The sequence below is a fragment of the Canis lupus genome, chromosome 13 (assembly GCF_011100685.1).
Source record: "Canis lupus familiaris isolate Mischka breed German Shepherd chromosome 13, alternate assembly UU_Cfam_GSD_1.0, whole genome shotgun sequence".
Classification (NCBI taxonomy): Eukaryota; Metazoa; Chordata; class Mammalia; order Carnivora; family Canidae; genus Canis; species Canis lupus.
Window position 1 is genome coordinate 59,355,755 of NC_049234.1, and position 25,751 is coordinate 59,381,505.

The following is a 25,751-nucleotide window of genomic DNA, read 5'->3' on the forward strand; positions in this document are numbered from 1 at the left end:
TTCTTTTTTTTTCTTATACATGCTTAATTGATTCAAACAACTCCACCAAGAGTTCTTTTTAAAAAAGAAATATTATTATATTTGGGTTATCCTACAATTTTTGTTTCATAATTATTTCCATACTAATCAAAGGAATATGCTCTTTGCTGTTGTGTGGGGATTTGTTTACTATCAAGTAGATGAGAAATTCAAAAATGAAAAGTAATTTCATTTTATGGTGAAATGAAGCTTTCTCTATAGATAAGATCATTAAAATGATAAACTCTAAAAAGGAAGGAAAATGGGATTTCTTGCCTCTAAGATAAGGTAATGAAGTATCTATCTTCAAGAAGCTTTCATTTAATTTCAACTTCTGATGCAATATTTTGTCAGCTTGCCTTTTTATCGTGTCTGCATTGTTAGAAGCAAACTGAAACTTAAGCAATACATCTGTTTTCAAACCATCATGACTTGACCTGAAAAAGAAAAACACCAAAATAAGTGAGATCATAACCATAGTTATGATTATTTTATATCTTAGTATTTAAATACTAGCTATATCTTCAAGAAAATACAACATATTTTATATATTTTATTGTCATGGATTTCTCTCCTTCCTGTATCATATAGACGTTAATACCCAAATTATTCCCTGCTTATAAAACTTGATTATAATCAGAGAAAGCTGAGTATCTAACAGTTCTATAATTTCTTTTCCAGAAAAAAATGCATCAAAAGTGCTTGTTAAATTAATCAACTCTATTCTTGATTTTTTAAAAATTTATAATATCTATTGTTAAAAAATAAAGTAAGTAAAACGGAGAAGACTGTTCAAAGATTGTAAGATTCTTTAACTGAAATGCAAAAGTCTTTAAGAGGACAACCAGTAGAAAATATTGTATCACTACCAAGCTAAGAAATTCTCTCTCTATAGGTGCCCTGTACAGGAGGAATAACAATTAAATGAAATAATATTAAAATATTTTTGCTCTTGGTAAATCTAACATTTTTGAATACTATCCATAAATCAAACAATGAAAAATAAGTAATATAAAGTTTCCTTTCATCATAAAAATTAATTAATTGTGATTACCTAAAGTCAACAACATGAGACTTGATGTAATGATGATTTAAACTGGATCTTCGAAATATCTTATCTATCTGAGAAAAGAAAAAAACCAACAGTGTAGAACTTTTTGAGATTTGAAATCACACATTTCAACATCTCACATAAATGCCTGTATAAAACCTGCAGTAATAACATTTATTTCTAAATTTGTTTGCAGCTATCCTCAGAAAGCTCATTTGGACATAGTCCTGTTGTCATAAAGGTCATCTCTATACTCAGATGCTGATATTTGAACAACTTGTCACATGAACAAGGATCGCTGATATACATCAAGAGTTGAATTAAGCTAGATATTTCAGTAGCCAATATAAAATATACTTGGAGGTGCTGAGACTGAATTTCTTTGAAAATTGGTTGTGTATGAAATTATCAGCCATTATCATTCAAGCTTAGTTATCATCATCCTGGGTATGATTGAAGGATCAGTTTTGTAGGCTTTAGTGAAATGTTTTAGGTCATGTTTTGATCCTGTGGTAAGTGAAGGAGAGAATATATATTTGTCAGGTATTTTCTTAAAAAGAATATACTTATCAAGAAAAATACATGAAATGATTACTTAGAATAAGACAAAACTATGTGCCATTTATATGCCATTTTAGACTTCCTCAATGGGATACTTTTTCTGTAGTATAAAATCCTAGAAGAAATTATTTCTTATTAAAACCACAGCTTAATACAGAATCTGTGGTTTTACAAACCTGTTTATTACCATTGACTCATCAAGGTGGCTTCTTGAAAAACAGACTGACCATATGTCAAACCTTAAGTAAACCTGAGTCTCAATAATTAGTTTCAAAAATCAGGAGAGCTGCCAAATTTGAAACTGGTTGTGTGTTGAATATATACTTTTCACTCAACTAACTTGATTTGTCATTTTTTTCCTGGTAAAATGCCATGTAAATATCATATTGGATAGGTTGGTGAGCATGTTTATTAAGAAGTCAATAGGTTTTAAAAAATGAATGACCACTTGATTTCCTTCTAGCTGATTATGAAAGGAAATTTGTTTTTAAGGAAATAGTTTTATATACACATGTACATTTTTTGACAAAACAAATACATGTTCATTGTAAAAAGTTATAAAAAGCAACCAATACAGCAAAGTATAATGAAAAGTAACAAAATCATTTCTAAATTGCTGTATAGAGAACCTGCTATTTGCATTGTTGGTTATGTACTTCCATATTTTCTACATTCATTTATATATATATATATATATTATATATGACCTTTATAGATCTTATATATAATTGTAAGTTTTCTGTCTGCCTCCTTCCATTTTCTTTCCGATTTCACCACTTTTTTGTTATTTCTCTAAAATCATAGCTTTGTAAACTATGTATTACCCATGGCAATTTAGCATATAAACATTTGAGATTATTGAACTCCACACAAAGTTTCTAAAATCCATTTTAGGCATGTTTTTAATAACTTATTCCAGGACAATATTTCCTAGAACTGTAACTTACAGTCTAAATCAGGGTCAGCAAATTATAGCCTATAGGGTAAATCTAGACAGCCACTGTTTTTGCCTGGACCATCATCTAAGAATGGTCTTCACATTTTTTTAATAGTTGAAAAAATAAGAATAATAATAATGTTTTGTGATATCTTAAAACTTAACAAAATTCTACTTTCAGTGTCCATAAAGAAATTTTATTGAACCGTAGCCATACTCATTTGTTGATGTATTGCTTATGGCTGCTTTTGCACTACAAATGACGGATTTGAATAGTTGCAGAAACCAAATAGTTTGCAAAGCTGAAAATACTATCTGGCATCTCACAGAAAAAACAAAACAAAACGCTAACTTGTGGTCTAAATTACTGTACTTCCCTTATTTATGTTGTCTCCATTTATACTCTACAGGAGAGGGCCAATTCTAGTAAGTTGGCCGTTTGTTTATGGTTATCTTCTTGAAGTGTATTTTTATGGTCCTACCATGTGGCAGACAGACACTGTTACAGGCACCAGGAATATAAGAATAAATAGGCGTAGCCCTTCACAAATTCAGAGGGGCACTGACATACAAAATAATAATGATGTAACAAGGTGGTAAGCGCTTTAGCATAGGTGTATGAAAGTTCTGTGAGAACACAGAAAACAGATGCTTATATTTATTCGGATATAAATTTTAGACTTTTATTCACAACATACCATTTCTCAGAATAACTGAGAAGTAGGTAAAGTTTTGTAGTTGAAGCTTTGAAGGGTCAAGTAACTTTTCCAAAGCTCATAAACTATCAAGAAGTAAAATTTGAATATGTATCTAGATGTCCTTACTTCAAAGTTTAGACTGTTATTCAACATATTGCTTTATACAACATAATACCCTGCCCTGATCGTTTTTTCCTTAATCAAAATTTCCTTTGGATGTATTTTTGAAAAGACATGCTAACCCTACTCAGTTGCATCCTTTAACTCATTTCATTAGCTTCTGCTTTTGGTTGGGAAATGGATTAAGAGATATTTGTGAACCTGGCAAGGATGATCTGTCATCTTTGGTCAGTGCTAGGCTTGGTAGAAGCTATGTGCACAACTGAAGCCTTTAATGGAAGAGCTAGTCTGTATGGTTCTGTGGTATATTTTCAGGAATAAATGTTTAGTGTAAGTTGCCTAATGGGAAATGTGTCAGGGTCATATACATATTAGGTCACATACATGGTAATGTTGTGCCTGAATGATGGAGTTATGTTTTCAGATAACTCTAATGATTTTATTTTTTATATTTGAGCTATTCACTTTTTCTGTCGGTCTTCTATTATTTGGTCTTTGGTGCAATTATTCTTTGTCCAATGTATTTCTCCAATTATCCTGAGATAATGTTGGTTAGAGTTGCCAGGATTAGTAGACAAAAATATGGTTCAGTTTTAACTTCAGACAAACAATGAATAATTTGTCATATAAACATGTTTAAAACACTGAATGAAATATATTTTGGGGAGGATCTGTAATTAAAAGTTAACTGAGCATTCTGTATTTTATCTGGCATCACCAGCATAGGTACAATTTGATATGTTCTCAACTCATCTCTTTATTTTAACCTTCTTCACCATGGTATTGTCAGAGTTGGAATGATGACAGACTTACCTCATCACTGACTTTTTGTTTCATGTCTCGTCTCATTTTTGAGTGTTCAACTGAAAAGTCAGGATTATATTCAATACTGGGGATCGGGAACGAGGTTTGGTAATAGTAAAATTTCTGATCTGGAAGGGACAACAAACACGGATAGTTTCTCTTTAATTCAGTTGAGTTGTATAAATATCAAAGTAGAAGAAATAACATGCAAAAAAGTCCTATAAGGATGAACTCTTGGGAATTAAACATACAATAGCTGTGGCCAATACCTCTCTCTAACCTTTTTTTTTTTTAAGTAAAATGTGTATATAACATTATATTAATTTCAGGTGTGCAACATAATAATTGTATATACTCCATATATGTGTGACATATGTATATGTATATGTATATGTATATATGTCACATATATATACATATATATCACATCCTCTTTATTCATCCATAGATGGACGCTTAGGTTGTTTTTATATTTTGGCTGTAGTAAATAGTGCTGCAGTGAACTTTGGGGGTGCATTTATCTTTTTGAATTAGTGTTTTCATTTTCTTCAGACACCCAGAAGTAGATTAGCTGACTTATATGGTAGATCTATTCTTAATTTTTTTAGGAACTTCCATACTGTTTTCCATAGTGGCTGTACCAATTTATATGCTCACTAACACTGTACAAGTTTTCCCTTTTTTTTCACATCCTTGCCAATACTTGTTTTTTTTTTCTTTTCAATACTAGCCACACTAACAGATATGGGGTGATATCTCATTGTGGTTTTGATTTGCATTTCCCTGATGATGAGTGATGGTGAGCATCTTTTCATGTGCCTATTGGCCATCTGTATGTTTTCTTCGGAGAAAGGCTTATTCAGGTCTTCAGCCTATTCTTAAATTTGATTGTTTGGCTTTTTGCTATTGAGTTATTTGACTTCTTTATATATTGTGGATATTAATCCATTATCATATGTATGATTTGCAACTATTTCTAATCCATTTTTAAGATCACATATTCTCATAGTCATGTGGTTGTCAATTGTTTTATGATAAAATTATTACTTATTAGTGATAATTCATAAATTTAAGCTGTTAATTAGATTATGATAGAATGCAATATATTCTCATAAATTAACCTTGAAGTCAGAATTGCTACTAAAATGTTTTTACTTTCAGTACATTAAACATTATTAAGCCATATAATAACATAAGATGTATTGCATTATTTAAGAGATAATATTATGTGAACCAGTTCAAATTTTAAATGCTGAAAGTTATTTTTATACAAAAAGGATACTCATTTCCCAAATGTAGAGAAGTTTATGTAAATTAGTACTGCATTATGCAAAATTTGCATACATTTAAGCAAAATATTATTGCAATGAAAATTACACTCCAAAATATTAGAGAATATTATTAGGTTTTGAAATAAATTGAGTAGATCTTCAAATTTTCAAAAGAATACAATGAGAAAGATTCTTACCAAATGCCAAAAAATAAACAAGGAGACCGATGATTATTGCTAGAACCAACACAACAGCTATGACAATAAGGGCTGTCATCCATGGTCTCAGTGAACTTGTCCTTCTACCCAGTATTGTAGGCCTTTTGAGAGAGAGAGTTGTATATTAAAGTCAAACAAAACTTAAATACTAAAAACTTAGTTTTGCATAGTTTTGATATAGAAAGGTTGGTTTGGTTTTTTCCCTATAATTCATGTTTAGCCCATATTGCATTTGGTAACATCTGAATATATTGTTCTATAAAAAAAATATAAAAATCCTATCAATGAAAAATATCACTGATTGGTATTTGACTTTATATTTTTAAAAAGTCAGAATTATACTATAGTTGACTACTGCTTCATAGACTTCCTGGTTCATTATGCTAGTATTCTGAAATATTTTTTTCTTTGTAAATGAACTAACAATATATATTTGGTTCATGTGCTTCAAATCTAAAAAACCTCAAAGAATGAGGGCATCTGGGTCACTCCTCACATTCTAGCATGAACTAACAGAGGCTCAGAATGATTAGTAAAACCTCCAAGTTGGACACAGTCACTGATAAGGTATTAGCAATGTAATGGCACAGATGGTAGCTATACTTGGTTGAACATAGCATAATGCATAAACTTGTCAAATTACTAAGTTGTACAAGTGAAAATAATATAACATTGTGTGTCAACTATACTCAAATAATAATAAAGATAAAACCTCAAAATTGAATTTTGGGAGATTTGGAACTAGATTTTGGGCTTTCGGGACTTTTTTCAGAACTCTATACTTAATCCTATAATCCCCATGTTATAAAACAAGTAATCTGTAATGCATATGAAGAGCATCTAAAATAAGACAGTTTAAAGAAAGGAAAACAGAACTGTAAAGAAGAAATAGTAAGTAAACCAAAAAGATTATTGATATAATGAACAAGCAAATAAATAGTGACCCTCAGAGCTTTGGACCCAGGAACTTTGTGATATGAGAACCACTGATGTATTTTATGTATATCTATTTCATAGGGTTATAGGATTTCAAACCTGTGATTTTTAATAGATGGTATTAGATGCAATAAGGCTATATTTACTTGAGTAAATAAGGAATCAATTAAAGGAAAAATGCCAAAGCAATAACAGTACCAAAGTATGTAAGTATGGCAAAAAGCATGAAAGACTAAATCTGAACAATTACAGAGTTGAGGTAGGCTAGAATGAGGCTGACTGGCATAGGTTGTCTAGGAAGATATCATCAGGAGAAATGGGCAAGAATATGGCTCTGAAAGTTAAAAGTAGCAGTTCTTGATCTTTTAAAGTTCTACATGGAAAAGCAGAAGAAAGAATCACCTTCTCTGGATTGGTAGCTGGTTGTGGTAAAGTAGAAAGTAGATCCCCACTAAATAATTGAAGATATCAACTGAGGGTGGGACTTTTGGCATCAATAATCTGGAAAAAGTAGGGATACTTCTTTATTCCTATATCTGGGCAAAGCAGCTACAGGCAGTTTCCTCACCCCAGAACCATCAACCTGAGCTCTGATAACTACCTCAATCAGTTAGTACTAATTCTGAGTCCTGCTGTGTTTCTGGAAGGATCCAAAGTGCTTACCACTCTTTGGTTCATAGTAAGACATGAGTCTTAAAATCTGCAAACATCTAAAGTATCGTTAGAAGAGCTGGGGTCCTGCTGGGGTAAGGAAATTGCTGACGAAAATATTCACCATCTTTATTAACGGAAGATCATGGATAATCATGAACTCATTCGGTTAACATTTACCAAGTTTCTTCTGAGTTTCTTTCTGCTTGGGATTCAAAGATGAATAAGACATAGTCTCCTATCTTTAAGAACGTGTAATCTAGTGGCTAAGTAACTAGTAAAATTCAAGTGATAAATGTCATGACAGAATTATCCAATAAGCTATGAGAAATGAGTGGTACAAATGGTTTTACCTTAAAGAACTTATCCTTTGAATCGGCTTTTGGAGGCAGAGAAGGAGGAATCAGCAAGAATGATGGGTATGACAGGCAGAGGAACAGCATAAACAAAGGTAAAATAACATGAAACAAGGACAAGGATTTCTCAAGGACATTCATGAGAAAGTAGAATTTATGCATGAGAATAGAGGTAAACTTAATTAATGCATGTGCTCATTAGTTAACTCAGTAAACATGTATGGAATATAATGGAATATAATGCAGAATCTTCAATAGATCTTCCTCTCAAGGAACTTATAGTCTTATAGGGGAGGAACAACACAGTGCATATAAATTGCTACTAAAGTTGTGGAGTAATTCTAAAAGAATTTCAGAAAAGGACTAATGATTTCTCTTTGGAGGAAATAATAATTGGAAAATAATGATAGTTTTTTAAAGCTTGAAAATAGGGGGCCCACCTTCTCATTGTCTTCTCCTCTGAGTCAGATATGGAAAAACATTCATAGAAAGGAAGTTTATGTCACAACAGAATTCTCATTATCAAGAGGGTGTGGTTTCCTGTTGAACTTCTAACACCAGGAACATCACTGTGACTGAATTATAGTCTTATGTATGCGTTGAAATTGAAAAACTGATTGAGTACATTTTCTTAATTATAGAGACATGCTCTAAAATATTTAATCCTAGATGTTTTTTTAAAAAATAAAATAAGTTTTCTCCCTGATTTCTTTTCAGTACTAATCTAATTTTAACTTACACACTGATGAATTTCAATGGCTGGTATCAGTGGTTATTCCAGATTGGTAGAGCCTGCACCTCATAGGTACTTGGTAAATATTTGTCTACTAAATAAAATAGTGTGTCGTAAAAGAGGAGGCAACCCTAAACTATTTCTAACACAAAACTCTTTTCAGCCCAGAGTGTTGCTAGAGATGAATTTCTTCAGATATGGCAGGAGGGAAAACGAGCTTAAGCACTCGTTTTCCCTCCTGCCCAAGACACAATTACAAATTTTTAAAAAGATTTTTATTTTTATTATTTATTCATGAGAGACGCAGAGAGAGCGAGAGAGAGGCAGAGACACAGGCAGAGGGAGAAGCAGGCTCCATGCAGGGAGCCCGACGTGGGACTCGATTCCGGGTCTCCAGGATCAGGCCCTGGGCTGAGGATGGCACTAAACCGCTGAGCCACCCGGGCTGCCCCACAATTACAAATCTTACACAAAAATCTCTAAAGGACAATTCTCTCCTTCTCTTTCCTTTCTGGCTTCTCCCTCATCCTAATCCTTCTAATTCCAAGAATTTAATTTTAGTCAGACTTATTCCATCCAGATGACAAAACAGATTCACTGTAGTGTAGGAGAATCCAGCCTCAGAGAAGCCTTTGACACTCAAACAAACAAAAACTATAAGTGACCTCACCATTGAGGTATTTGTGCCAAAGCAAAGCTGAGCAGTGTCTAGGAAACTTTTCACAAAGAGTCAAAGCATTTTTGATCCTTCCTCTACCTTTGGTTACATTCAGAGTGGCTCATTATCCAGACCTTCATGGGGAGGTATTTCCTGAACTAAAGCTCAGCAGAAAGGAATGAGTTCTTCTTGCTCTTATCAGTGTTAGCCAATGTCACAATTTTTTACCAAGGTATAGATTCAAGTCCTTCCCTTTAGACAGCTCTACTGGCATCTATTATTTTTCCTGGAACTTTTTAAATGCTTTATATGACCAAAATATTTTTCCTCAGGGATTAAAAGATGAGAGATAAAGGGATTTCTTTCTGCCAGAGCCATGGCCACATGATTTGAAGGGTTCATTGTCTCTGAAAGAGGTTGTTCATAGTAGTTAAGAGTGTGGGTTCTAAAGAAGACATACACAGGCCAACAAGCACATGAGAAAATGCTCCGCATCACTTGCCATCAGGGAAATATAAATCAAAACCACAATGAGATACCACCTCACACCAGTGAGAATGGGGAAAATTAACAAGGCAGGAACCAACCAATGTTGGAGAGGCTGTGGAGAAAGGGGAACCCTCCTGCACTGTTGGTGGGATTGTGAACTGGTGCAGCCACTCTGGAAAACTGTGTGGAGGTTCCTCAGAGTTAAAAATAGATCTGCCCCCTGACCCAGCAATTGCACTGCTGGGGATTTACCCCAAAGATACAGATGCAGTGAAACGCCGGGACACCTGCACCCCGATGTTCATAGCAGCAATGTCCACAGTAGCCAAACTGTGGAAGGAGCCTCGGTGACCACTGAAAGATGAATGGATAAAGAAGATGTGGTCTATGTACACAATGGAATATTCCTCAGCCATTAGAAATGACAAATACCCACCATTTGCTTTGACATGGAGGGACCTGGATGGTATTATGCCGAGTGAAATAAGTCAATTGGAGAAGGACAATCATTATATGGTCTCATTCATTCGGGGAATATAAAAAATAGTAAAAGGGATTATAGAGGAAAGGAGAGAAAATGAGTAGAAAATATCAGAGAAGGAGACAGAACATGAGAGACACCTAACTCTGGGAAACGAACAAGCAGTGGTGGAAAGGGAGGTGGGCAGGGGGATGGGATGACTGGGTGACAGACACTGAGGGGGGGCACTTGACAGGATGAGCACTGGGTGTTATGCTATATGTTGGCAAATCTAACTCCAATAAAAAAAATATACAAAAAAAAGAAAAGAAAAAGAGTGTGGGTTCTGTAGCCAGCCTACTTGGTTTCTTATTCTGGTTCCCCTTATGTGGGACCCTGGACAGTCATTCCACCTCTTTGGTAAAGATTCCCTTTACCAAATCTTTACCAAATGGGGGTAATAATACCCATCTTGTAGGATTATTGTAAAGACTAAATGAGTTAATATACATAAGAACACTTAGAATAGTATTTTTTTTTAGAATAGTAATTAAAACATGGTGAAGACTTAGGAGTTTTGGTTATTTTATTATTTTTATTATCAAAACCTGCAGAGAAAGGATACCAAGGAGTTTGTACATAGATGAGGTGGAATGAGCTGATGAAAGTGTGTGCTGGATGGTAGATGTGTTGCTTACAAAGGAAAGAAATAAATACTGGTGCCAGGACCTTGGGCAATAACACAGGCCAGAAACTATGCACAGACTGGGAAGTCCCTTAAGACTTAAGAACCTAGCAAAGCCCTGAAAATTTCCATGGAGAATTCTGGCAGATAAGAAAATCTAAGTTTGGGATAAGGGGGGCTACCAGAGCCTTCAGGAGAAATCTCAGGTTTCAGAAGTAGGCATTATCAGATAATCACATTTTGGAACATCCGTAGGGAAAGAACTACAATAATGAGTATGAGAAAGTTTAAGACAAGACAAGAAGGGTGAATCATCTGGCTGGATTTTTAATCCATTGCCCAAGGAAGGTAGAATAACTCTGGAAGAAAGCTGTTGTTATGCAAATATCACAAGGTGGCGGTGTTATTATTCATAATAACAGTGGCTTAGCAGTGATGATGATAATGATTTAATTGTACCACCAGATATGATAAGACTTACATAAAATCTGTGATGTGAGTAGAAATACTAACTAAAAGTTGTGCAAAAGATTAAATAAGGAGATTTGTGCTTGCTTTTATGTTTCTTGTTCTGACAAGCTGTGTGTCTTGTTTCCATAACTCCACATTATGCAAATAAGAAAGACGTAATGTTTCATAAATGAAAAGTTGACTGATGTCATAATTAAAATAACTGGTATTTTGGCTGATAAAAGTTCAAAAGGGGATAATCAAGGTCAGAGAGTGCTGCTCTTCAAATCTCTGCTCATTAACACAAATTTACATGGTGAGGTCCATGGGAAACTATTCCTTGAAGGAAATTTTAGATGTATTGAAGTAATTAAAACCTGATAAGGACCAAAAAGAATGCGTAGCCCATTGACAAGGGCCATTGAAGAGAAGGTGATTGGCCAGAGCAGTACTGCACCCACTTTGGCCAATACTGCTTCAGTTTTATTGGTACATTTTCCCTTGTCTTACTAATATTTTTAATTAAGCTTCATTTATCCTTAGTCATCTCTTTTCCTACTGCTATTTAGCAACAACTTTTGACCTCCACAAGAAAGCAGGACTTGTTTTGAACATTGAAGCATGCACAGATATATTAGCTACAAATTTTTTCTAATGAACAAGTTCTACTGTCACTGTATCTGACCAGTGAGAAATATAGGATTTCACTCATATGTGGAGTTTAAAGAAACAAAACAGATGAAATAGGGAAAGGAAAGGAAAAATAAAATAAGATAAAGACAGAAAGGGAGGCAAACCATAAGAGATTCTTAAATATAGAGAAAAAACTGAGGGTTGCTGGAGGAGAGTTACTGGGGGATGGGCTAAATGGATGATAGCCATTAAGGAGGGCACGTGTTAGGATGCACTCAGGTGTTATATGTATGTAGTAGATCACTAAATTCTGTTCCTGAAACCAATACTATACTATGTTAATTAACTGGAATTTAAATAAAAACAAATAAATAAAGTAAAATTTAAAATGTGAAAGAAAATGAAGTAAAGCCTTTCTTGAGTCATAGGAACTATTGAAAGAAAGATGTGAAACTGCTGGAGAAGTCACATGAGTGTCAAAAGGAAAGGGTAATGGTAGGAAGGTAATTTTGACAGGTTCAGTGAACAATAACTTATAACTGTCAGGAGTTTTTACATTTAATCAAAACATACTTTGAGCTTCCAGAGTCTTTTGGAGTCCTCCTTCCTTCCTTCCTTCCTTCCTTCCTTCCTTCCTTCCTTCCTTCCTTCCTTTATTGCTTTAGCACTTTTATTGAGATATAATCCATATGCCATAGAGTTCACTAATTTAAAGTGTTCAATTCAACAGTTTTTAGTATATTCCCAAAGATGTGCAACTATCACTATAATCATTTTTCAAACCTTTTATCACCTCAAACAGAAACTCTGTACCCATTAATAGCCCCTTTCTATTTTTTCCTAACTCCTTGACTCTAGGCAACCACTAATGTACTTTCTGCCTCTACAGATTTATTTATTCTGGACATTTCACATAAACTGAATCATATAATAGATGATATTTTGTATTTGTCTTCTTTCATTTAGCATAATATTTTCAAAATGTATTGATGTGATAGCATTTATCACCTCCATACTGTTTTACATAGGGAGAGGTAAGACTTCATTTGTTTTTATATTTGTCTTATCCATTTTATGGATATGCTATATTTTATTTTGTACATTCATCAGCTGACGGACATTTGGATTGTTCCTACTTTTTGGATATTATGAATAATGCTGCTCTGAGCATTCGTGTTCAAATTTTTGTATGGAAATGTGTTTTCATTTCTTTTTCATGTAGAGCTAAGAGTGGAATTCCTGGGTCATATAATAATTCCATGCTTAACATCTAGAGGAGCTGCTAAACTTTTCCAAAATGTCTGCACCATTTTACATTCCTATCAACAATGTAAAAATGTTATAATTCTTCCACATTTTCACCAATCTTTTCTTTTTTCTCTTTGCCTTTCTTCAGTGGCTTTTGATTCTCTTCCTTCTACTTGTTTCTTTGCTTTGTTCTTATTGTATCGCCCTCTTTCTACCTTAATTTGTTTGTTTCTTATTGTACTCTTCTTTACTTCCCTTTACTTTTTAAAATCACATTTTTAAAAAGGAAATATATGGGTTAATAAGATGATCTATAATTTTCTAGATTACCCACTCTCTAAACTTCGAAATCACAGGCCATCTCCCTCTGCACAACTGCTTCACAAAGTCAAACTACCTCTGAATTGTCTTTTCCATTTGGGCCCTTCTTTGCATGTCCTTAACACCATCCTACTTCAGGCATTCAGTGTATTTCATCTGGACAACCACAGTGGCTATTAATAGATCTCTTTATTGCCAGATAATTTCCCCTCAAATACATTCTACAGCATTGCTTCCAGAATTATTTTCCAATTATACAGTTCTAATAGTGTGATTCTTTCATTCAAAAACCCTCAGATATTTCTCATTATGCAGACCATAAGTCTTGAGTTAGTATTCATTCATGCATCCAATCATTTATTGAGGAAATATTTATAGAGTTCCCATTATGTGCTAAGAACTGATTCTGCTGCTGGAAAAACTGTGGCAAACAAGACTGGCAAGTTCCCTTCTTTAATGAAGCTCACAGGCTAGTGGAAGGAGAAATAAAAATAAAACAAGCCAAAGAATAAGTTTCAACTCATGAAAACAAAACAATAGATAGAGAGAGTGACTAGAGGCTGGGGAGAGAGGCTGCTTAATTGAGTAGCAGAGAATTATCCCTGAAGAGACACCATTTCAGCTGAGAGGTGAATTGTGAAGATGAATTGAGAAATTAATTGTGAAGCTTCTCAAAGAACTGGGAAAGAGCAACCAGATGGCAGCAAGTTCCTAGAGATGGAACAGGGTGAGCTTGGCTGAGTTCTTGGGAGAAATCACGCCAGGGTTCCAGATCACAGTGGGTCCAAGAAAGAGTAGAAAAGATTCAGCCAGAGCGACAAGCAAGGATCAAATCACAGGGCCCCTGAAGATGACGATGGCAAAGTGTTGATGACTGGACAACTTTAAATATAGGAAGATCATGACATAATTTAGAATTTTGAAAGAAGGGTCTTTCATTTATGTCTAACTTACTTTTGGGTTCTTCCTTCCCATCACATGTGCCAATCTCTTCCTTTTATTTGCCCATTTCTGTTTTGTTTACAGCATCCCTGCTGCCTTAAATATCCTTTCTTCCTCTGTGTTCCTACCCTTCCTTCTCTTGTTGCAGCAGCTGGTATTTCCATTTCTGGAAACCTTCCAATGTGCTTCTCGAATGTCTTCTCCCTCTTTTAAGGGTCAGTTCCTTTCACTGTAATCCCACTCCAGGTAGAAACAACCTTGAAGTTTCTTCTACCTATTTGCCATTTTGTTGTATGGGCCATGTTCTATTTCATATTTTGGCTATCTGTGTCACTCTGTCCTCCTCACTACTTCAGCTTCCCAGTCTTGCACTATGCTCTATATCTTATAGTTACCCAAAGCTTCAATATCTCCATAATATAAATTTTAATCATCCAACTCTGCAAGTACCCCCACTCTTCTTTCCAGCCCACTGCGTTAATACCCTGACTTCAATCCCGCTGGGACTCATAATCCACTCATCCTATTATCTTTACACTGTCTCCCATCACCATCATGTTGGCATTGCTCTCTTAGTTGGGATAAATCCCATGGTCCCTAAGTATACTCATTCCTTGCATACACCCTCAGTCCTGTAATCTTCTCTCTCTATGTCATAATCATGTAGCAAAACTCCAACCCTGGTTAAATACAACTTTATACCTACTTTGTGTTTATACAAATATGGCTGGGGAAAAAAAGCTTAATTTTGCTTATGAGTCTCATTTTAAATTGTAGGAGCACTACCTCAAATTGGCTTCAGTACTTCCTAGCCATCATGCCTTCTTATTCTCTCTTTCTCCTACTGTGAGAGATAGATTATTATTTCATACCTTCTCTACTCAAGTCTGCAATACCTCCTCTTTCATCTTCACCCTCAACTGATGGCTTTAAAAGCATTTCACTGAGAAAATAGAGATAATCAGAAGGTAGAAGTCACTGACCCATCTGCCATCACCATTGTGCTTTTTTAAAAAAAAATCTCTTATTTCTCTGCCCGTGTTCTCTGCCTTTCTTCTTGTTACAACAGTAATGTAAAACAAAGTGTTTGGCCCAAAATGGGCAACAAATTCTAGTTTGTTCATTGAACTGACATTGCTTTGCTTTCTGCAGAGACAATGAAATTTGAGTGAAGGGCATATGGGATAACGAGTGAAAAGATCGGGTCTAGTCTCATCCTCCTATAATTTGTCAGAATCACTTTGAAAAGAGGAAGTCAAGAATTAAGACATTATCTAGATAATTAGGAGAAAAATCTTTCACTTTCTCTTCAGGACCCAGATGGTTTTCTCAATAGCCCACTCACGTGTCTAATCTGGTCTGTATGTGATCTGTCACATATTAAGAAAGTTCTCTGGATAACTTGGGTTGCATCAGACACTATTATGAGTTAGGCTCTTAAGAAGATATTTGAAGACAATACAGTGTTACACTATTTTGTGCATTTTAACATGATATTCCACCTCTTCTAGCCAATCCTGCAAGTATCACATAGTCTTCAACAGAAAATTAGCAATATCTTTCTCAAATTATTACTATTATTTTTTTAAAGGTTGCTTTGGTCACAGCAGCCTCACGAGCTCTCTGAAGAGAGCATGTGAGGGTTAGAAAGAGCCTTAGTTGTTTTCAGACAAAATGCCTTTGCACTCACTAATCATGTGAACTCACCTCATTTATTACAGCCTGAGCTTATTAACCTCTAAAATGCAGATGACTCCTATGGAGGTATGAGAATGAAGAGATAGCAAGTGCTCGCTTGAGGTTAGCAATTGCTATCAGGCTTGAATGAAGCAGACTGGCTGACCCTGCTGAACAAAATGGGATGGTTTGAAAAGTATAAAGAAGAAAAAGAAAGAGAAAGAGAAAAAAGAAAAGTGTAAACACTCTGCTCTGACCAACGCAGTCTAGCCACTGCATAGAAGTTGCATTCATTTGGGAGTTCCTGTCTTTATGGTAACCAAGTGTACAGATAGTTCTCGTGGCCCCAGTTTCCTATTACTCATCATCACATTGCAGTGGCAAAATACCTGCCAGAGAGTGACTATATTACTTCAGTTCAATATAAATGGCATTCATATATATCTGATAAGCTGTCTTAATTGTTGGGAGCTCTTTCTGTCTGTGTTTGATAAAACTTACATAGTGTAATCAGAGCCTCATGGGCCCCTAAGAGTCTTAGGGCCCCTATGAAGATAAGGAGTGATCCTTTACTCAAAAATGCCCCACCTTATTTCAAACAGGTTTGAAAGAACAAAGGGTGCAGTGGAAGGGTAGAAGGGTGAGGCACAGGTCAATTGTAACAATAATAATAATGATGATAATAGCTTTCATTTATACAGCACTTTAGAGTTTTTAAAGAGCTTTAGCATACCCCGTAACACTTGATCCACCCCACACTATGTAAGGTTCTTGTGGTAAATATGATTTGCCCATTTTTCACTTGAGGTTATAAGGATTTACTCAAGAAGATAAAAGTGCTAATGATTTGAGCCCACCTAAGTTCCTTGCCTTCTACTTATGAACATTTTCCTCTGTGGAGCACAGGTCCTAATCCAAAATCACTACAGCAATGACCAATAGGGCATGTTAGTAAAACAGAAGCTTGGGAACAGGGAAGTAAATTTTGCTGAGTGGAATTTTACTAAAAAACAATTTTATTTTCAGTCCAAGTGTGAGAATCTGGAAGAACTCCAAAACTTGGAGAAGTAGTACATGGCAATTAAGTGTTTTGAGTATTTTGTGGAGTAACCATGGCAACCAAAGACTTATAGTCAAACCATTCAGCAGACCATCTAGGAGAGGCATTCCTGAATCATGTGTCTCAAGATAGTGATGTCACTGGCTATCTGGGCTATCACCTTTAGAGCACCCCCAAAAGAAAGAGAGGACAGAAAATTATTATTATTGTTGGAGAGACTTAAAATCCTTTGGGGAAGAGACAATTCATTTATAAGTAGGACACAATAAACCATTCTATTAGGTCTGTTTTCAGAAACTTGAGTAGGAATCCAAGTCAGAAAAATATAATAAACCCCTAGAAGATCGCCTGGTCATTTGTTATACAGTTGCATTTGGCAATAGAGTCATTATCAAATCCTACTAGTACATTCTCTCTCTCTCTCTCTCTCTTTTTTTTTTTATTCGAGAGAGAGAGAGAAAGAGAGAGAGAGAGAGAGGCAGAGACACAGGCAGAGGGAGAAGCAGGCTCCATGTAAGGAGCCTGAGTGGGACTCGATCCCGGGTCTCCAGGATCTGGCCCTGGGCTGAAGGTGGCGCTAAACAGCTGAGCTGAGCCACCCGGGCTGCCCATATTCTCAATGGCACCTTCACTGGATTCCATTAACAGTGATAACCATTTACATTTGTAATCTTTTATAGTTTTCATGGTGTTTATCTCAAATATCAGTACAGTGGTAAAAACAGATCTTGCATATGGTCTAATGATACATAGCTATTAACTAGAGGAATCTTTATTCAGGTGTTCTGATGATCTCCAACCCGATGCTTCTTCCATGCTATTTGCTCTAATCTGGTATTTATTTTGGAATGGGAGTATTTCAGTAATCTGGATTTTAATGTATTAGTTCTTCACAAAATAGAGAATATTTAGAGAGAACAGATTATTTTGCCAAAAAGTTGGCATTTGAGCTTGAATTACAAGAATTACAGAGGATTCCGTTTGATAAACTTGAAATGATTGACAAGTTCAGGGAGTTACTATCAAAGCAGTATTTAGTTGTTGTAATTATAAAAAGGAACAACAATGAAACTTAAAATTCAAAACTTTCCCTGGCTTGCTTATCATTTATTTCTCTGAGTGCTGAAGTGTATAAGTACCCTCCATAATAATCCCATAAAATGAGAGTTTGTTTTAAAAAGTAGGGCTTCTAATTTGCATTTTCTTGAGGATGTCAACTTGGGCAAAAACAGAACAAAACACCTATTACATTAACGAAGGAAGCATTCTTCATTGTTAAAGATACCAGTCTAGAATTGCCCTCTCTCACTTCCCTGTTTACATAATATGTACTCATCTTTAAGACCTTATTCAGCTGCTCTATTTGAAGTGCTTAAATTTTGTCCTGTTTACAATTAATTCTTTTTCTGAGTTGTTTTCCAAATTTCAATTGCAATCATTATCATTTTTTGCTGTAAGCACTAATATAGGTCAATTTTGTAATTCAATTTTCTTAAATTTTTAAAACGAAATATTGTAGCCCATCTCTAAGCAATAATATCCACCTAATACTGAGTTTGATATAGTAGCTGTATTTTCTCTCTCATACATTAAAATAAATACTACCTAAAGTCATTTCATATATCACCAGCACGAGTACTAGTCTATTAGGTAATGCTGCTGAAGTACATTGATTATATCTGTACGTAACATTTATTGAATCTTAAATTGCATTACATTTGTTACTATTTATTGTTTTCTCAATCTTCCTTTTACCAGGAATCGGGTTTTCTTTAACCTCCTACCATGTACCCAGTTACAATTTTAGTCTTTGGTAGGAGTTGAGTATACTCGTTGTTATTGTTGAAATAAAATAACATTGAGTTCATCTTATTATTACTTAGGTTCTTGGTCTGCATAAGATATATTCTCAGTATTTACTCACTATTCCCCCTATGCATGAGTCTGAAATTCTGTGTCTGGTTCATTTACTAAAACTTAGGATTAAGACTGCATTTTAACTCAGTATTATGTCAAAAGCTAGGAAATTTGGAAGGTACTTTTTCTGAGATGGCTAGTAAACTTAGAAGCAGCATATGACTGTGCTGTGAATTCATGCAATAAGATCAATTGTGGATAGATTGGGCAATATTTACTTTCAGACTACAAACTGCTCTTTCATAAGTCTAAATAATAAATAATTATTGCAAACTACTTATTTCTTTAAAATATTTCTACATTTAAAATATTGTATATGCAAAAAACTATTCAAAAAACTAAAAACAAACAAACAAACAAAACAACATTGTATTTCACTTAAATGCCGCACCAGGAGGAGAACTCTTCTTTTAAAAATTTCCTTGTCTATATAAATTTTGCCTTTTTCACTATTTTAAGTTGTTTGATAATAACATTTGATAAAAATTGATAACTTTGCTTATAAACTTCTTGGAGCTAAGAAAATTAAAGTTTATAAACTTCTTGGAGCTAAGAAAATTAGATCCGTTCCACATGATCTTGACTGATTTTCATTTTTTACTTTTGTGTTTTTGGATGAGATATTCACAAAATGACCTGCAGAACTAGACATCATCAAAGAAAACACAATAATTTGACAACTTTTTCTTAAAAGGAGATGGAAAGGCTTATGAGAGATCAAATCTGTTTATCAATTTTCTGTAAGCAAAATGAAAGTGGGATGGCAAATAAAGTTTATATGTTACAAATATGAAAAGGAGCAGGTAGGTTAACTTATAACGAATAAATTACATTCAGTATGCATTCCTTTTAATGTAGCAGTTTTACTTTACCATTTAAAAATAATTTCCATGTTTATATTAATGCCAGGTACTTCTAGTAACTGAGATTATAGCAGTGAGCAAGCCAGGTACTGTGTCAAATCTATTATTGTATTTTTAGCACCTGGAATATGGCAGGTGCTCAAGATTTTTCTCTATCGAAATAATAGGGAAAAAGGTAGGCTCAGAGAGGAATCCTAAAGAAGACTAACGTTTAAGATATGGGCAAGGAATAAAGAAGTCCGAAAACCACAGAGGAAAATAAGAAGGAAAGTAAAGGGTGATATAATAATGAAAGATAGAGGATATTCTAGGAAGGAGTGATCCATAGTGTTATATACTGTTGAGAAATCAAATATGATAAAAATTTAGATTAAGTAGTAGTGAATCATTGGTGACCTAGGACAGGAGAAGGAACAGAGTAGTGATATTATAAACCAAATGTCAGTGGATCTGAGGAAAAATTGGGACTGAAAAGACAGAACAACAGATATAAACCTTTTTTTTTTTTTTTTTTTTACCAAGAGTTTGACTCTGGATGGGAAGAGAGAGATCAGTCATCAAGGCATATGGGGTGGATGGAGAAATTTTTTCCTTGTGAATGGGACAATTTTGAGTATACTTAAAATGGTGTTAACCAGTCACAGAGATCTTGTGGTTGGGGGGATATTTGAAGGGTCCTGGATTCTAAACTATGAGGTTCTCACATACGAAATTGCCATTTGTAGAGGTCAAAAGTGGTCATGAATTGACATTTTCCTATGGTTAAGCCTAGTAGATCCGGGAACTTGGACACACTATAGGCATCCTCTTAGAGTATGAATGGATATAGGCAGGTTTGTTGGTTTGCTGTCAGGAAGTTGAAGGAGTTTCCATCTAATTAATGAATCACATTAGTAGAAACATGAGAGGACAGGTGGTGAGAATTGAAAATTTGAAGAAGCTGAAGGAGTGGAAATAGTCATTGTGGCAAATGGGAGTACAGACTAAGGGGATGTAATAGGAATGCTGATTAGAGCTCAGTCCTCAGATGAACTGGCATCTCTTGGAAATTTGAGAATTTTCTGTAGCATTCCTCAGTGGTCTGAGCAGGGATGTGTCATTTTTCAGATAGTCATAGACTCTCTAGAATTTATCGAGGTATGAACGATGAAAGAAACACAGGACAGGGATCCCTGGGTGGCGCAGCGGTTTGGCGCCTGCCTTTGGCCCAGGGCGTGATCCTGGAGACCCGGGATCGAATCCCACATCAGGCTCCCGGTGCATGGAGCCTGCTTCTCCCTCTGCCTGTGTCTCTGCCTCTCTCTCTCTCTCTCTGTGACTATCATAATAAATAAATAAAATAAAATAAAATAAAATAAAATAAAATAAAATAAAATAAAATAAAATAAAAGAAACACAGGACAGTTGAATTTAATGGAGTTTGGCATCATTAAAAAATTTGTTGAGGATCTCCTGGACGGCTCTGTTGGTTAAGCATCAGCTTTTGGCTCAGGTCATAATCCCAAGGTCCTGGAATTGAGCCCTGTGTCAGGCTCCCTGCTCAGCAGGGACTCTGCTTCTTCTTCTCCCTTTTCCCCTCTCCCCTGCTCATGCTCTTTCAAGTGCCCTTTTATCTCTCTCAAGTAAATAAATAAAATGTTTTTAAAAATTTGTTGAAATCATGAACATAAAGGCCATTAAAAAACAAAAAAGAACATGTGTGTGTGGGTGTATGTATGTTTTGGGGGTGGCAACTAATGGGTATAAAGAATTCATGGTAGACCATGTGACTCTTATTCTCAGGATTATAAATTTGGGCCCCACGTTGGGTATGGAGATTATTTTAAAAATAAAATCTTAAAAAAAAGAATTTACAGATTAGAAGAGCTAATGAATAAAAAAATACTCTTACACATTAGAAGTAACTAAAGCTTTAAGAAGGAAGGTTAGGATAGAGATAGTTGTCCAAAGTTATGATTCAGAAAGAGTAATTCCAAGTCATGACAAAGTCTAGGGTGTGGACATGAGAGTAATATTTGAAGAGAATATTATAGAGATTAGGAGATCAAGGAAATAAATGACTAGAGTGTTGCATATCAAGCACATGGGCACTGATGTTACCTAGAGTAGATGTGATACTTGAAGTAGAGAAAGATGGGGAAGCAAGTACCAGTCTTCAATAAAGTGGGGGGCATAATCATAATCATAATCATAATCAGATCCATAAGAACTGCCATGAGGAAAGAAAGAGGACAGAGAGTAAATTGTGTGAACCTCAGAGGAACAAGGAAGTTTGCAAGGGCATTTACAGGGATGTGGAGAGTAATGGTCCCCGGTGGCATTAGAGAGTGAGGAGGATAAAGACTAAATCTTCAGTAATAAACCCTTAGTTGAGATGACTGTAAAAAATAAAGTATCGTATGGAAAGAAATATATTTCAGTTTTCTAAGGGTATAAGAGAATATGCAAAGAAAAGAATTTAGGATGTAGAGCAGTTTGCTAATCAAGGAATGCCATTCCAGAAATTGTGAAAGTGCAAAAGATAACTTATCCTAAGGAAACAATTTTGAATGTGTGCCAAAATCAGCCAGAAGGATGTTCATTATAATAGTGTTGTTTACAATATATCTGTCCATTTTACCAAGATTGAAAAATAAAAAAATAGAAGTTTAACAATAATCTAGCACGCCATTTTCCTATAAAAATGTTTAACCATAGAAAAACAGATGTTTGTATCTTATTAAGTCTTATTTTTAAAAAATATATCAAAAAGAAAATACAAATGTATATCCATGTATATTGTGTGTGTGTTCCAATGAAACTTCAATTGCTTTTTTAAACTTGGAATTATGCTACTTCAGAGATATTAATTATTCCTTCTCAGATTAGGGGCCATCTGTTGTCTCATTATTTTTCTTTTTTTGTATCGTGTCCTTGTCTTACACTGATAGTGCTGAATTCCTAGAGCCCCAGGCACTATTACAGAAAATAGGGACATATGCCATTTAAATGACAACTTTAGTTTCCAAATTAAAAATCGCCGGACATAGTCTTTTTATGCTTATTGTATGAAACACAGACTTGATTTAATGTGGGAAAGAACTTAAAATCCATCAATGGTTATGAGTATATGAAAAGAGACTCTTGGTGGTTGCCAGAAGCAGTAAGGAAGATGGGGAGAAATGAGTGAAGGTGTCAAAAGGTACATACTTCCAGTTATAAAGTAATTAACTCATGGATATATAAATTACAGGAAGGCAACTATATTGTATGTTTGGAAGGTGCTAAGAGAGTGATCTTAAAAGCTCTTATCACAAGAAAAAAGTTATAACTGTGTGGCGGTGGATGTTAACTAGACTTATTGTGGTGGTCTTGTCATAATATAGACAAATATCAAATCATATTGTGCACCTGAAACTAATGCAATGCTATATATCAATTATATCTCAATTAAAAAAGACTAACATCTCTGTGAGGCAAAGAGAAATGTAAAATTATTCAAAGCCTCATTGTAGGAATATGATAATCCAAGGAATCTATTTCATAGTTACTCGGTTTTAGGAAAGAAAACAATGACTAAAAATTATAAATGTATTAACACCTATTTATATCACTACATCTAAATACAGAGTGGCTTACTAGATGGGTAAACAAAATATTTCTGTGTAAAAAAGAATCTCTGAACATGATATGAAATCCAATTACATTCCTAGCATGGATGCTGATGTGGGGCTCAATCTCAAGACCCTGAGATCATGACCTGAGCCAAAATCAATAGTTGTACACTTAACTGACTGAGTGAGCCACTCAGGCACCCCAGTACATAGTAATTTTTGAGGAAATATAGAATTATTAAAGAAATTGAAGAGCAAAAAGAGGGGAAAATAGGATTAATGGAATTACCTTTATTGTATGGAATCACCACTTTTTTCCCTACAGAATGGGGATACTTTTAAGTAAAAATAAAAATAATATTAATAATGATCATCATCTTACTTCTGTTACATTCCATTTAAAAAGTAATCCTAATATGTTTCAATTTTAGAAATAGTATCAATTAAATGTGAAAAGTTGTTTTTGTTCCTTTATTTTGTTCCTTTGCCTTTTAACAAGATAAACCTATTAGCTTGTGGATCTATGGTGAGGAGCCAGAAAGGGGAACATTTTGAATGATTGTAGAGAATTAAATCTGTTGGGGGATTGTGATTCAGAAATCCACACATGCTTAATTGAGTTTTATAAATAACATCCAATTATTACCAAAAAAGGATATAGTGGAACTCTAAACAACATTAGAAAAGACTTTTGTAATTCCCTCATTATCTTGAGTTATTTGTACTAATTGACTCATATTTTTACAGAAAGAATTAATGTTCAAAATATTAAAAAATACAGAATGGATTAGATGGGAGTGGGAACAAAAAATATCTAAGATTTATTTTCTATAGACTTCATTCTAAGTCTATTAAAATACAAAAATTTTAGGATTATTTATTTGCCCTTACTTTCTTTTGATATTCTTACATATAAGTTGTTCTTATATTGTTCTTTAAGGTTTTTTTTAAAAAAAATTATTTAGTTATTTGACAGAGAGAGTGCACATGTGCACAAGCAGTGGAAGCAGGAGAGGGAGAAGCAGGAAGCCCCATGCAGGGATCATGACCCGAGCTGAAGACAATTAACTGACTGAGCTACCCAGGTATCCCTAAAGTTTTTATTTTATTTTATTTTATTTTTTAAAAGATTTTACTTTTTTATTCATGAGAGATGCACAGAGAGAGGCAGAGACAGAGGGAGAAGCAGGCTTCCATGGACAGCCTGTTATGGGACTTGATCCTAGGACCCCGGGATCAAGACCTGAGCCAAAGGCAGACACTCAACCACTGAGCAACCCAGTTGCCCTAAAGTTTTATTTTTAAAAAGCAAAGGACTTCTCAAAGGACGTTAAGATTCTTATTCATTTTTTGGAGTTTTAATGTTTATCAATTTCAGAATCAGGGTAAAATACAATACTCCCTATACAGTTTGTATATTTCCACTCTCTTCAATGTGTCAATTAAATGTAAAATTTAGAGAGATCACAAATGGCATTATATATCCTAGAGTCTGGATTACCACATCCTTCCACTCCTACAAACTTCCATAATGTTACTTCAGGCTCTGTTTTTCCTTTCTTTTCCTCTCTGTGATTATCTCATTTTCACGTTAAAAATTCCAATTAAAATCCAACTTTTTAAATTCTTCAAATCCTAAGTATGAAATTGTTAGCATGGATACCTGAAATAAAAAGATTACTATGACTAGTAATAATCATACTAGTCAATCATTATTACTAGTAGTAATAATGACTACATTATTTTCTTTAACAGCTTATTAAGTTAAATTTAATTTTTAAAAATCTGTTAAATTCCCAATTCAGGATAATTTTCAGAATTAAGGACCACAACCTAAAACAACTTTTTCAAACAGGAAATCAAGTTAAACTTACTGATACATCATACGCTGCTGGGAACGCAAACTCTTCCACTTCAGTGTTGCTTGTGCTTTCTTGTCAAATGAATGGCATCCTGGGCATTCCTTCAGATTTGTAAGCTGACTTAAAAAATGCTTAAGGATTTAGAATAAACTAGTTTAACAAGTTGGGATGGGTAAATTTTAACCAATCGTAGAGTTTGGAGCAGAGAATCACTTGATAAGTCTTTGTTGCAGGAACTAAGAATTTCCTGGTTCTGGCTAATGAAAATAAATGAGAAACAATATTGCGTTCAAAACCTAAGCAACACCCTTGAAAACTTGGATTTGTCTTTCAAGAGATGTCACTCTTTGTTCTGAGTCACAAGTCTGGTCTTCAGGCTCTGTGGTTCATCTTGAAAGGCAAGCATGAAATACACTCAGAGGTTTCTATAAAACATTTGTTAGTCTTTGACTTCTTTTTCTTAGTGCAATAGTATCTGTACTACTATGTGTGGCCTAGTAGTTCATTTTGTGTACTCGAAAAGGGGTTCCAGCTTTAAG

The 25,751-nt window shown here is 34.6% G+C and overlaps 1 protein-coding gene across 1 annotated transcript in view; it reads right to left on the reverse strand.

Moving 5' to 3' along the window:
• Positions 1-25,333, reverse strand: part of LOC611685 (transmembrane protease serine 11G-like) — a 48,444-nt gene extending 23,111 nt beyond the window's left edge. Inside the window, exons 1-5 of the mRNA XM_038555117.1 lie at positions 25,225-25,333; positions 5,658-5,779; positions 4,199-4,317; positions 1,073-1,140; positions 295-455 (exon numbers count right to left, since the gene is read on the reverse strand). Coding sequence (XP_038411045.1) covers positions 295-455; positions 1,073-1,140; positions 4,199-4,317; positions 5,658-5,779; positions 25,225-25,235 — 481 coding nt within the window. The 5' untranslated portion in view covers positions 25,236-25,333. The remainder of the gene's footprint in view (positions 1-294; positions 456-1,072; positions 1,141-4,198; positions 4,318-5,657; positions 5,780-25,224) is intronic.
• Positions 25,334-25,751: the final 418 nt, after the last annotated feature.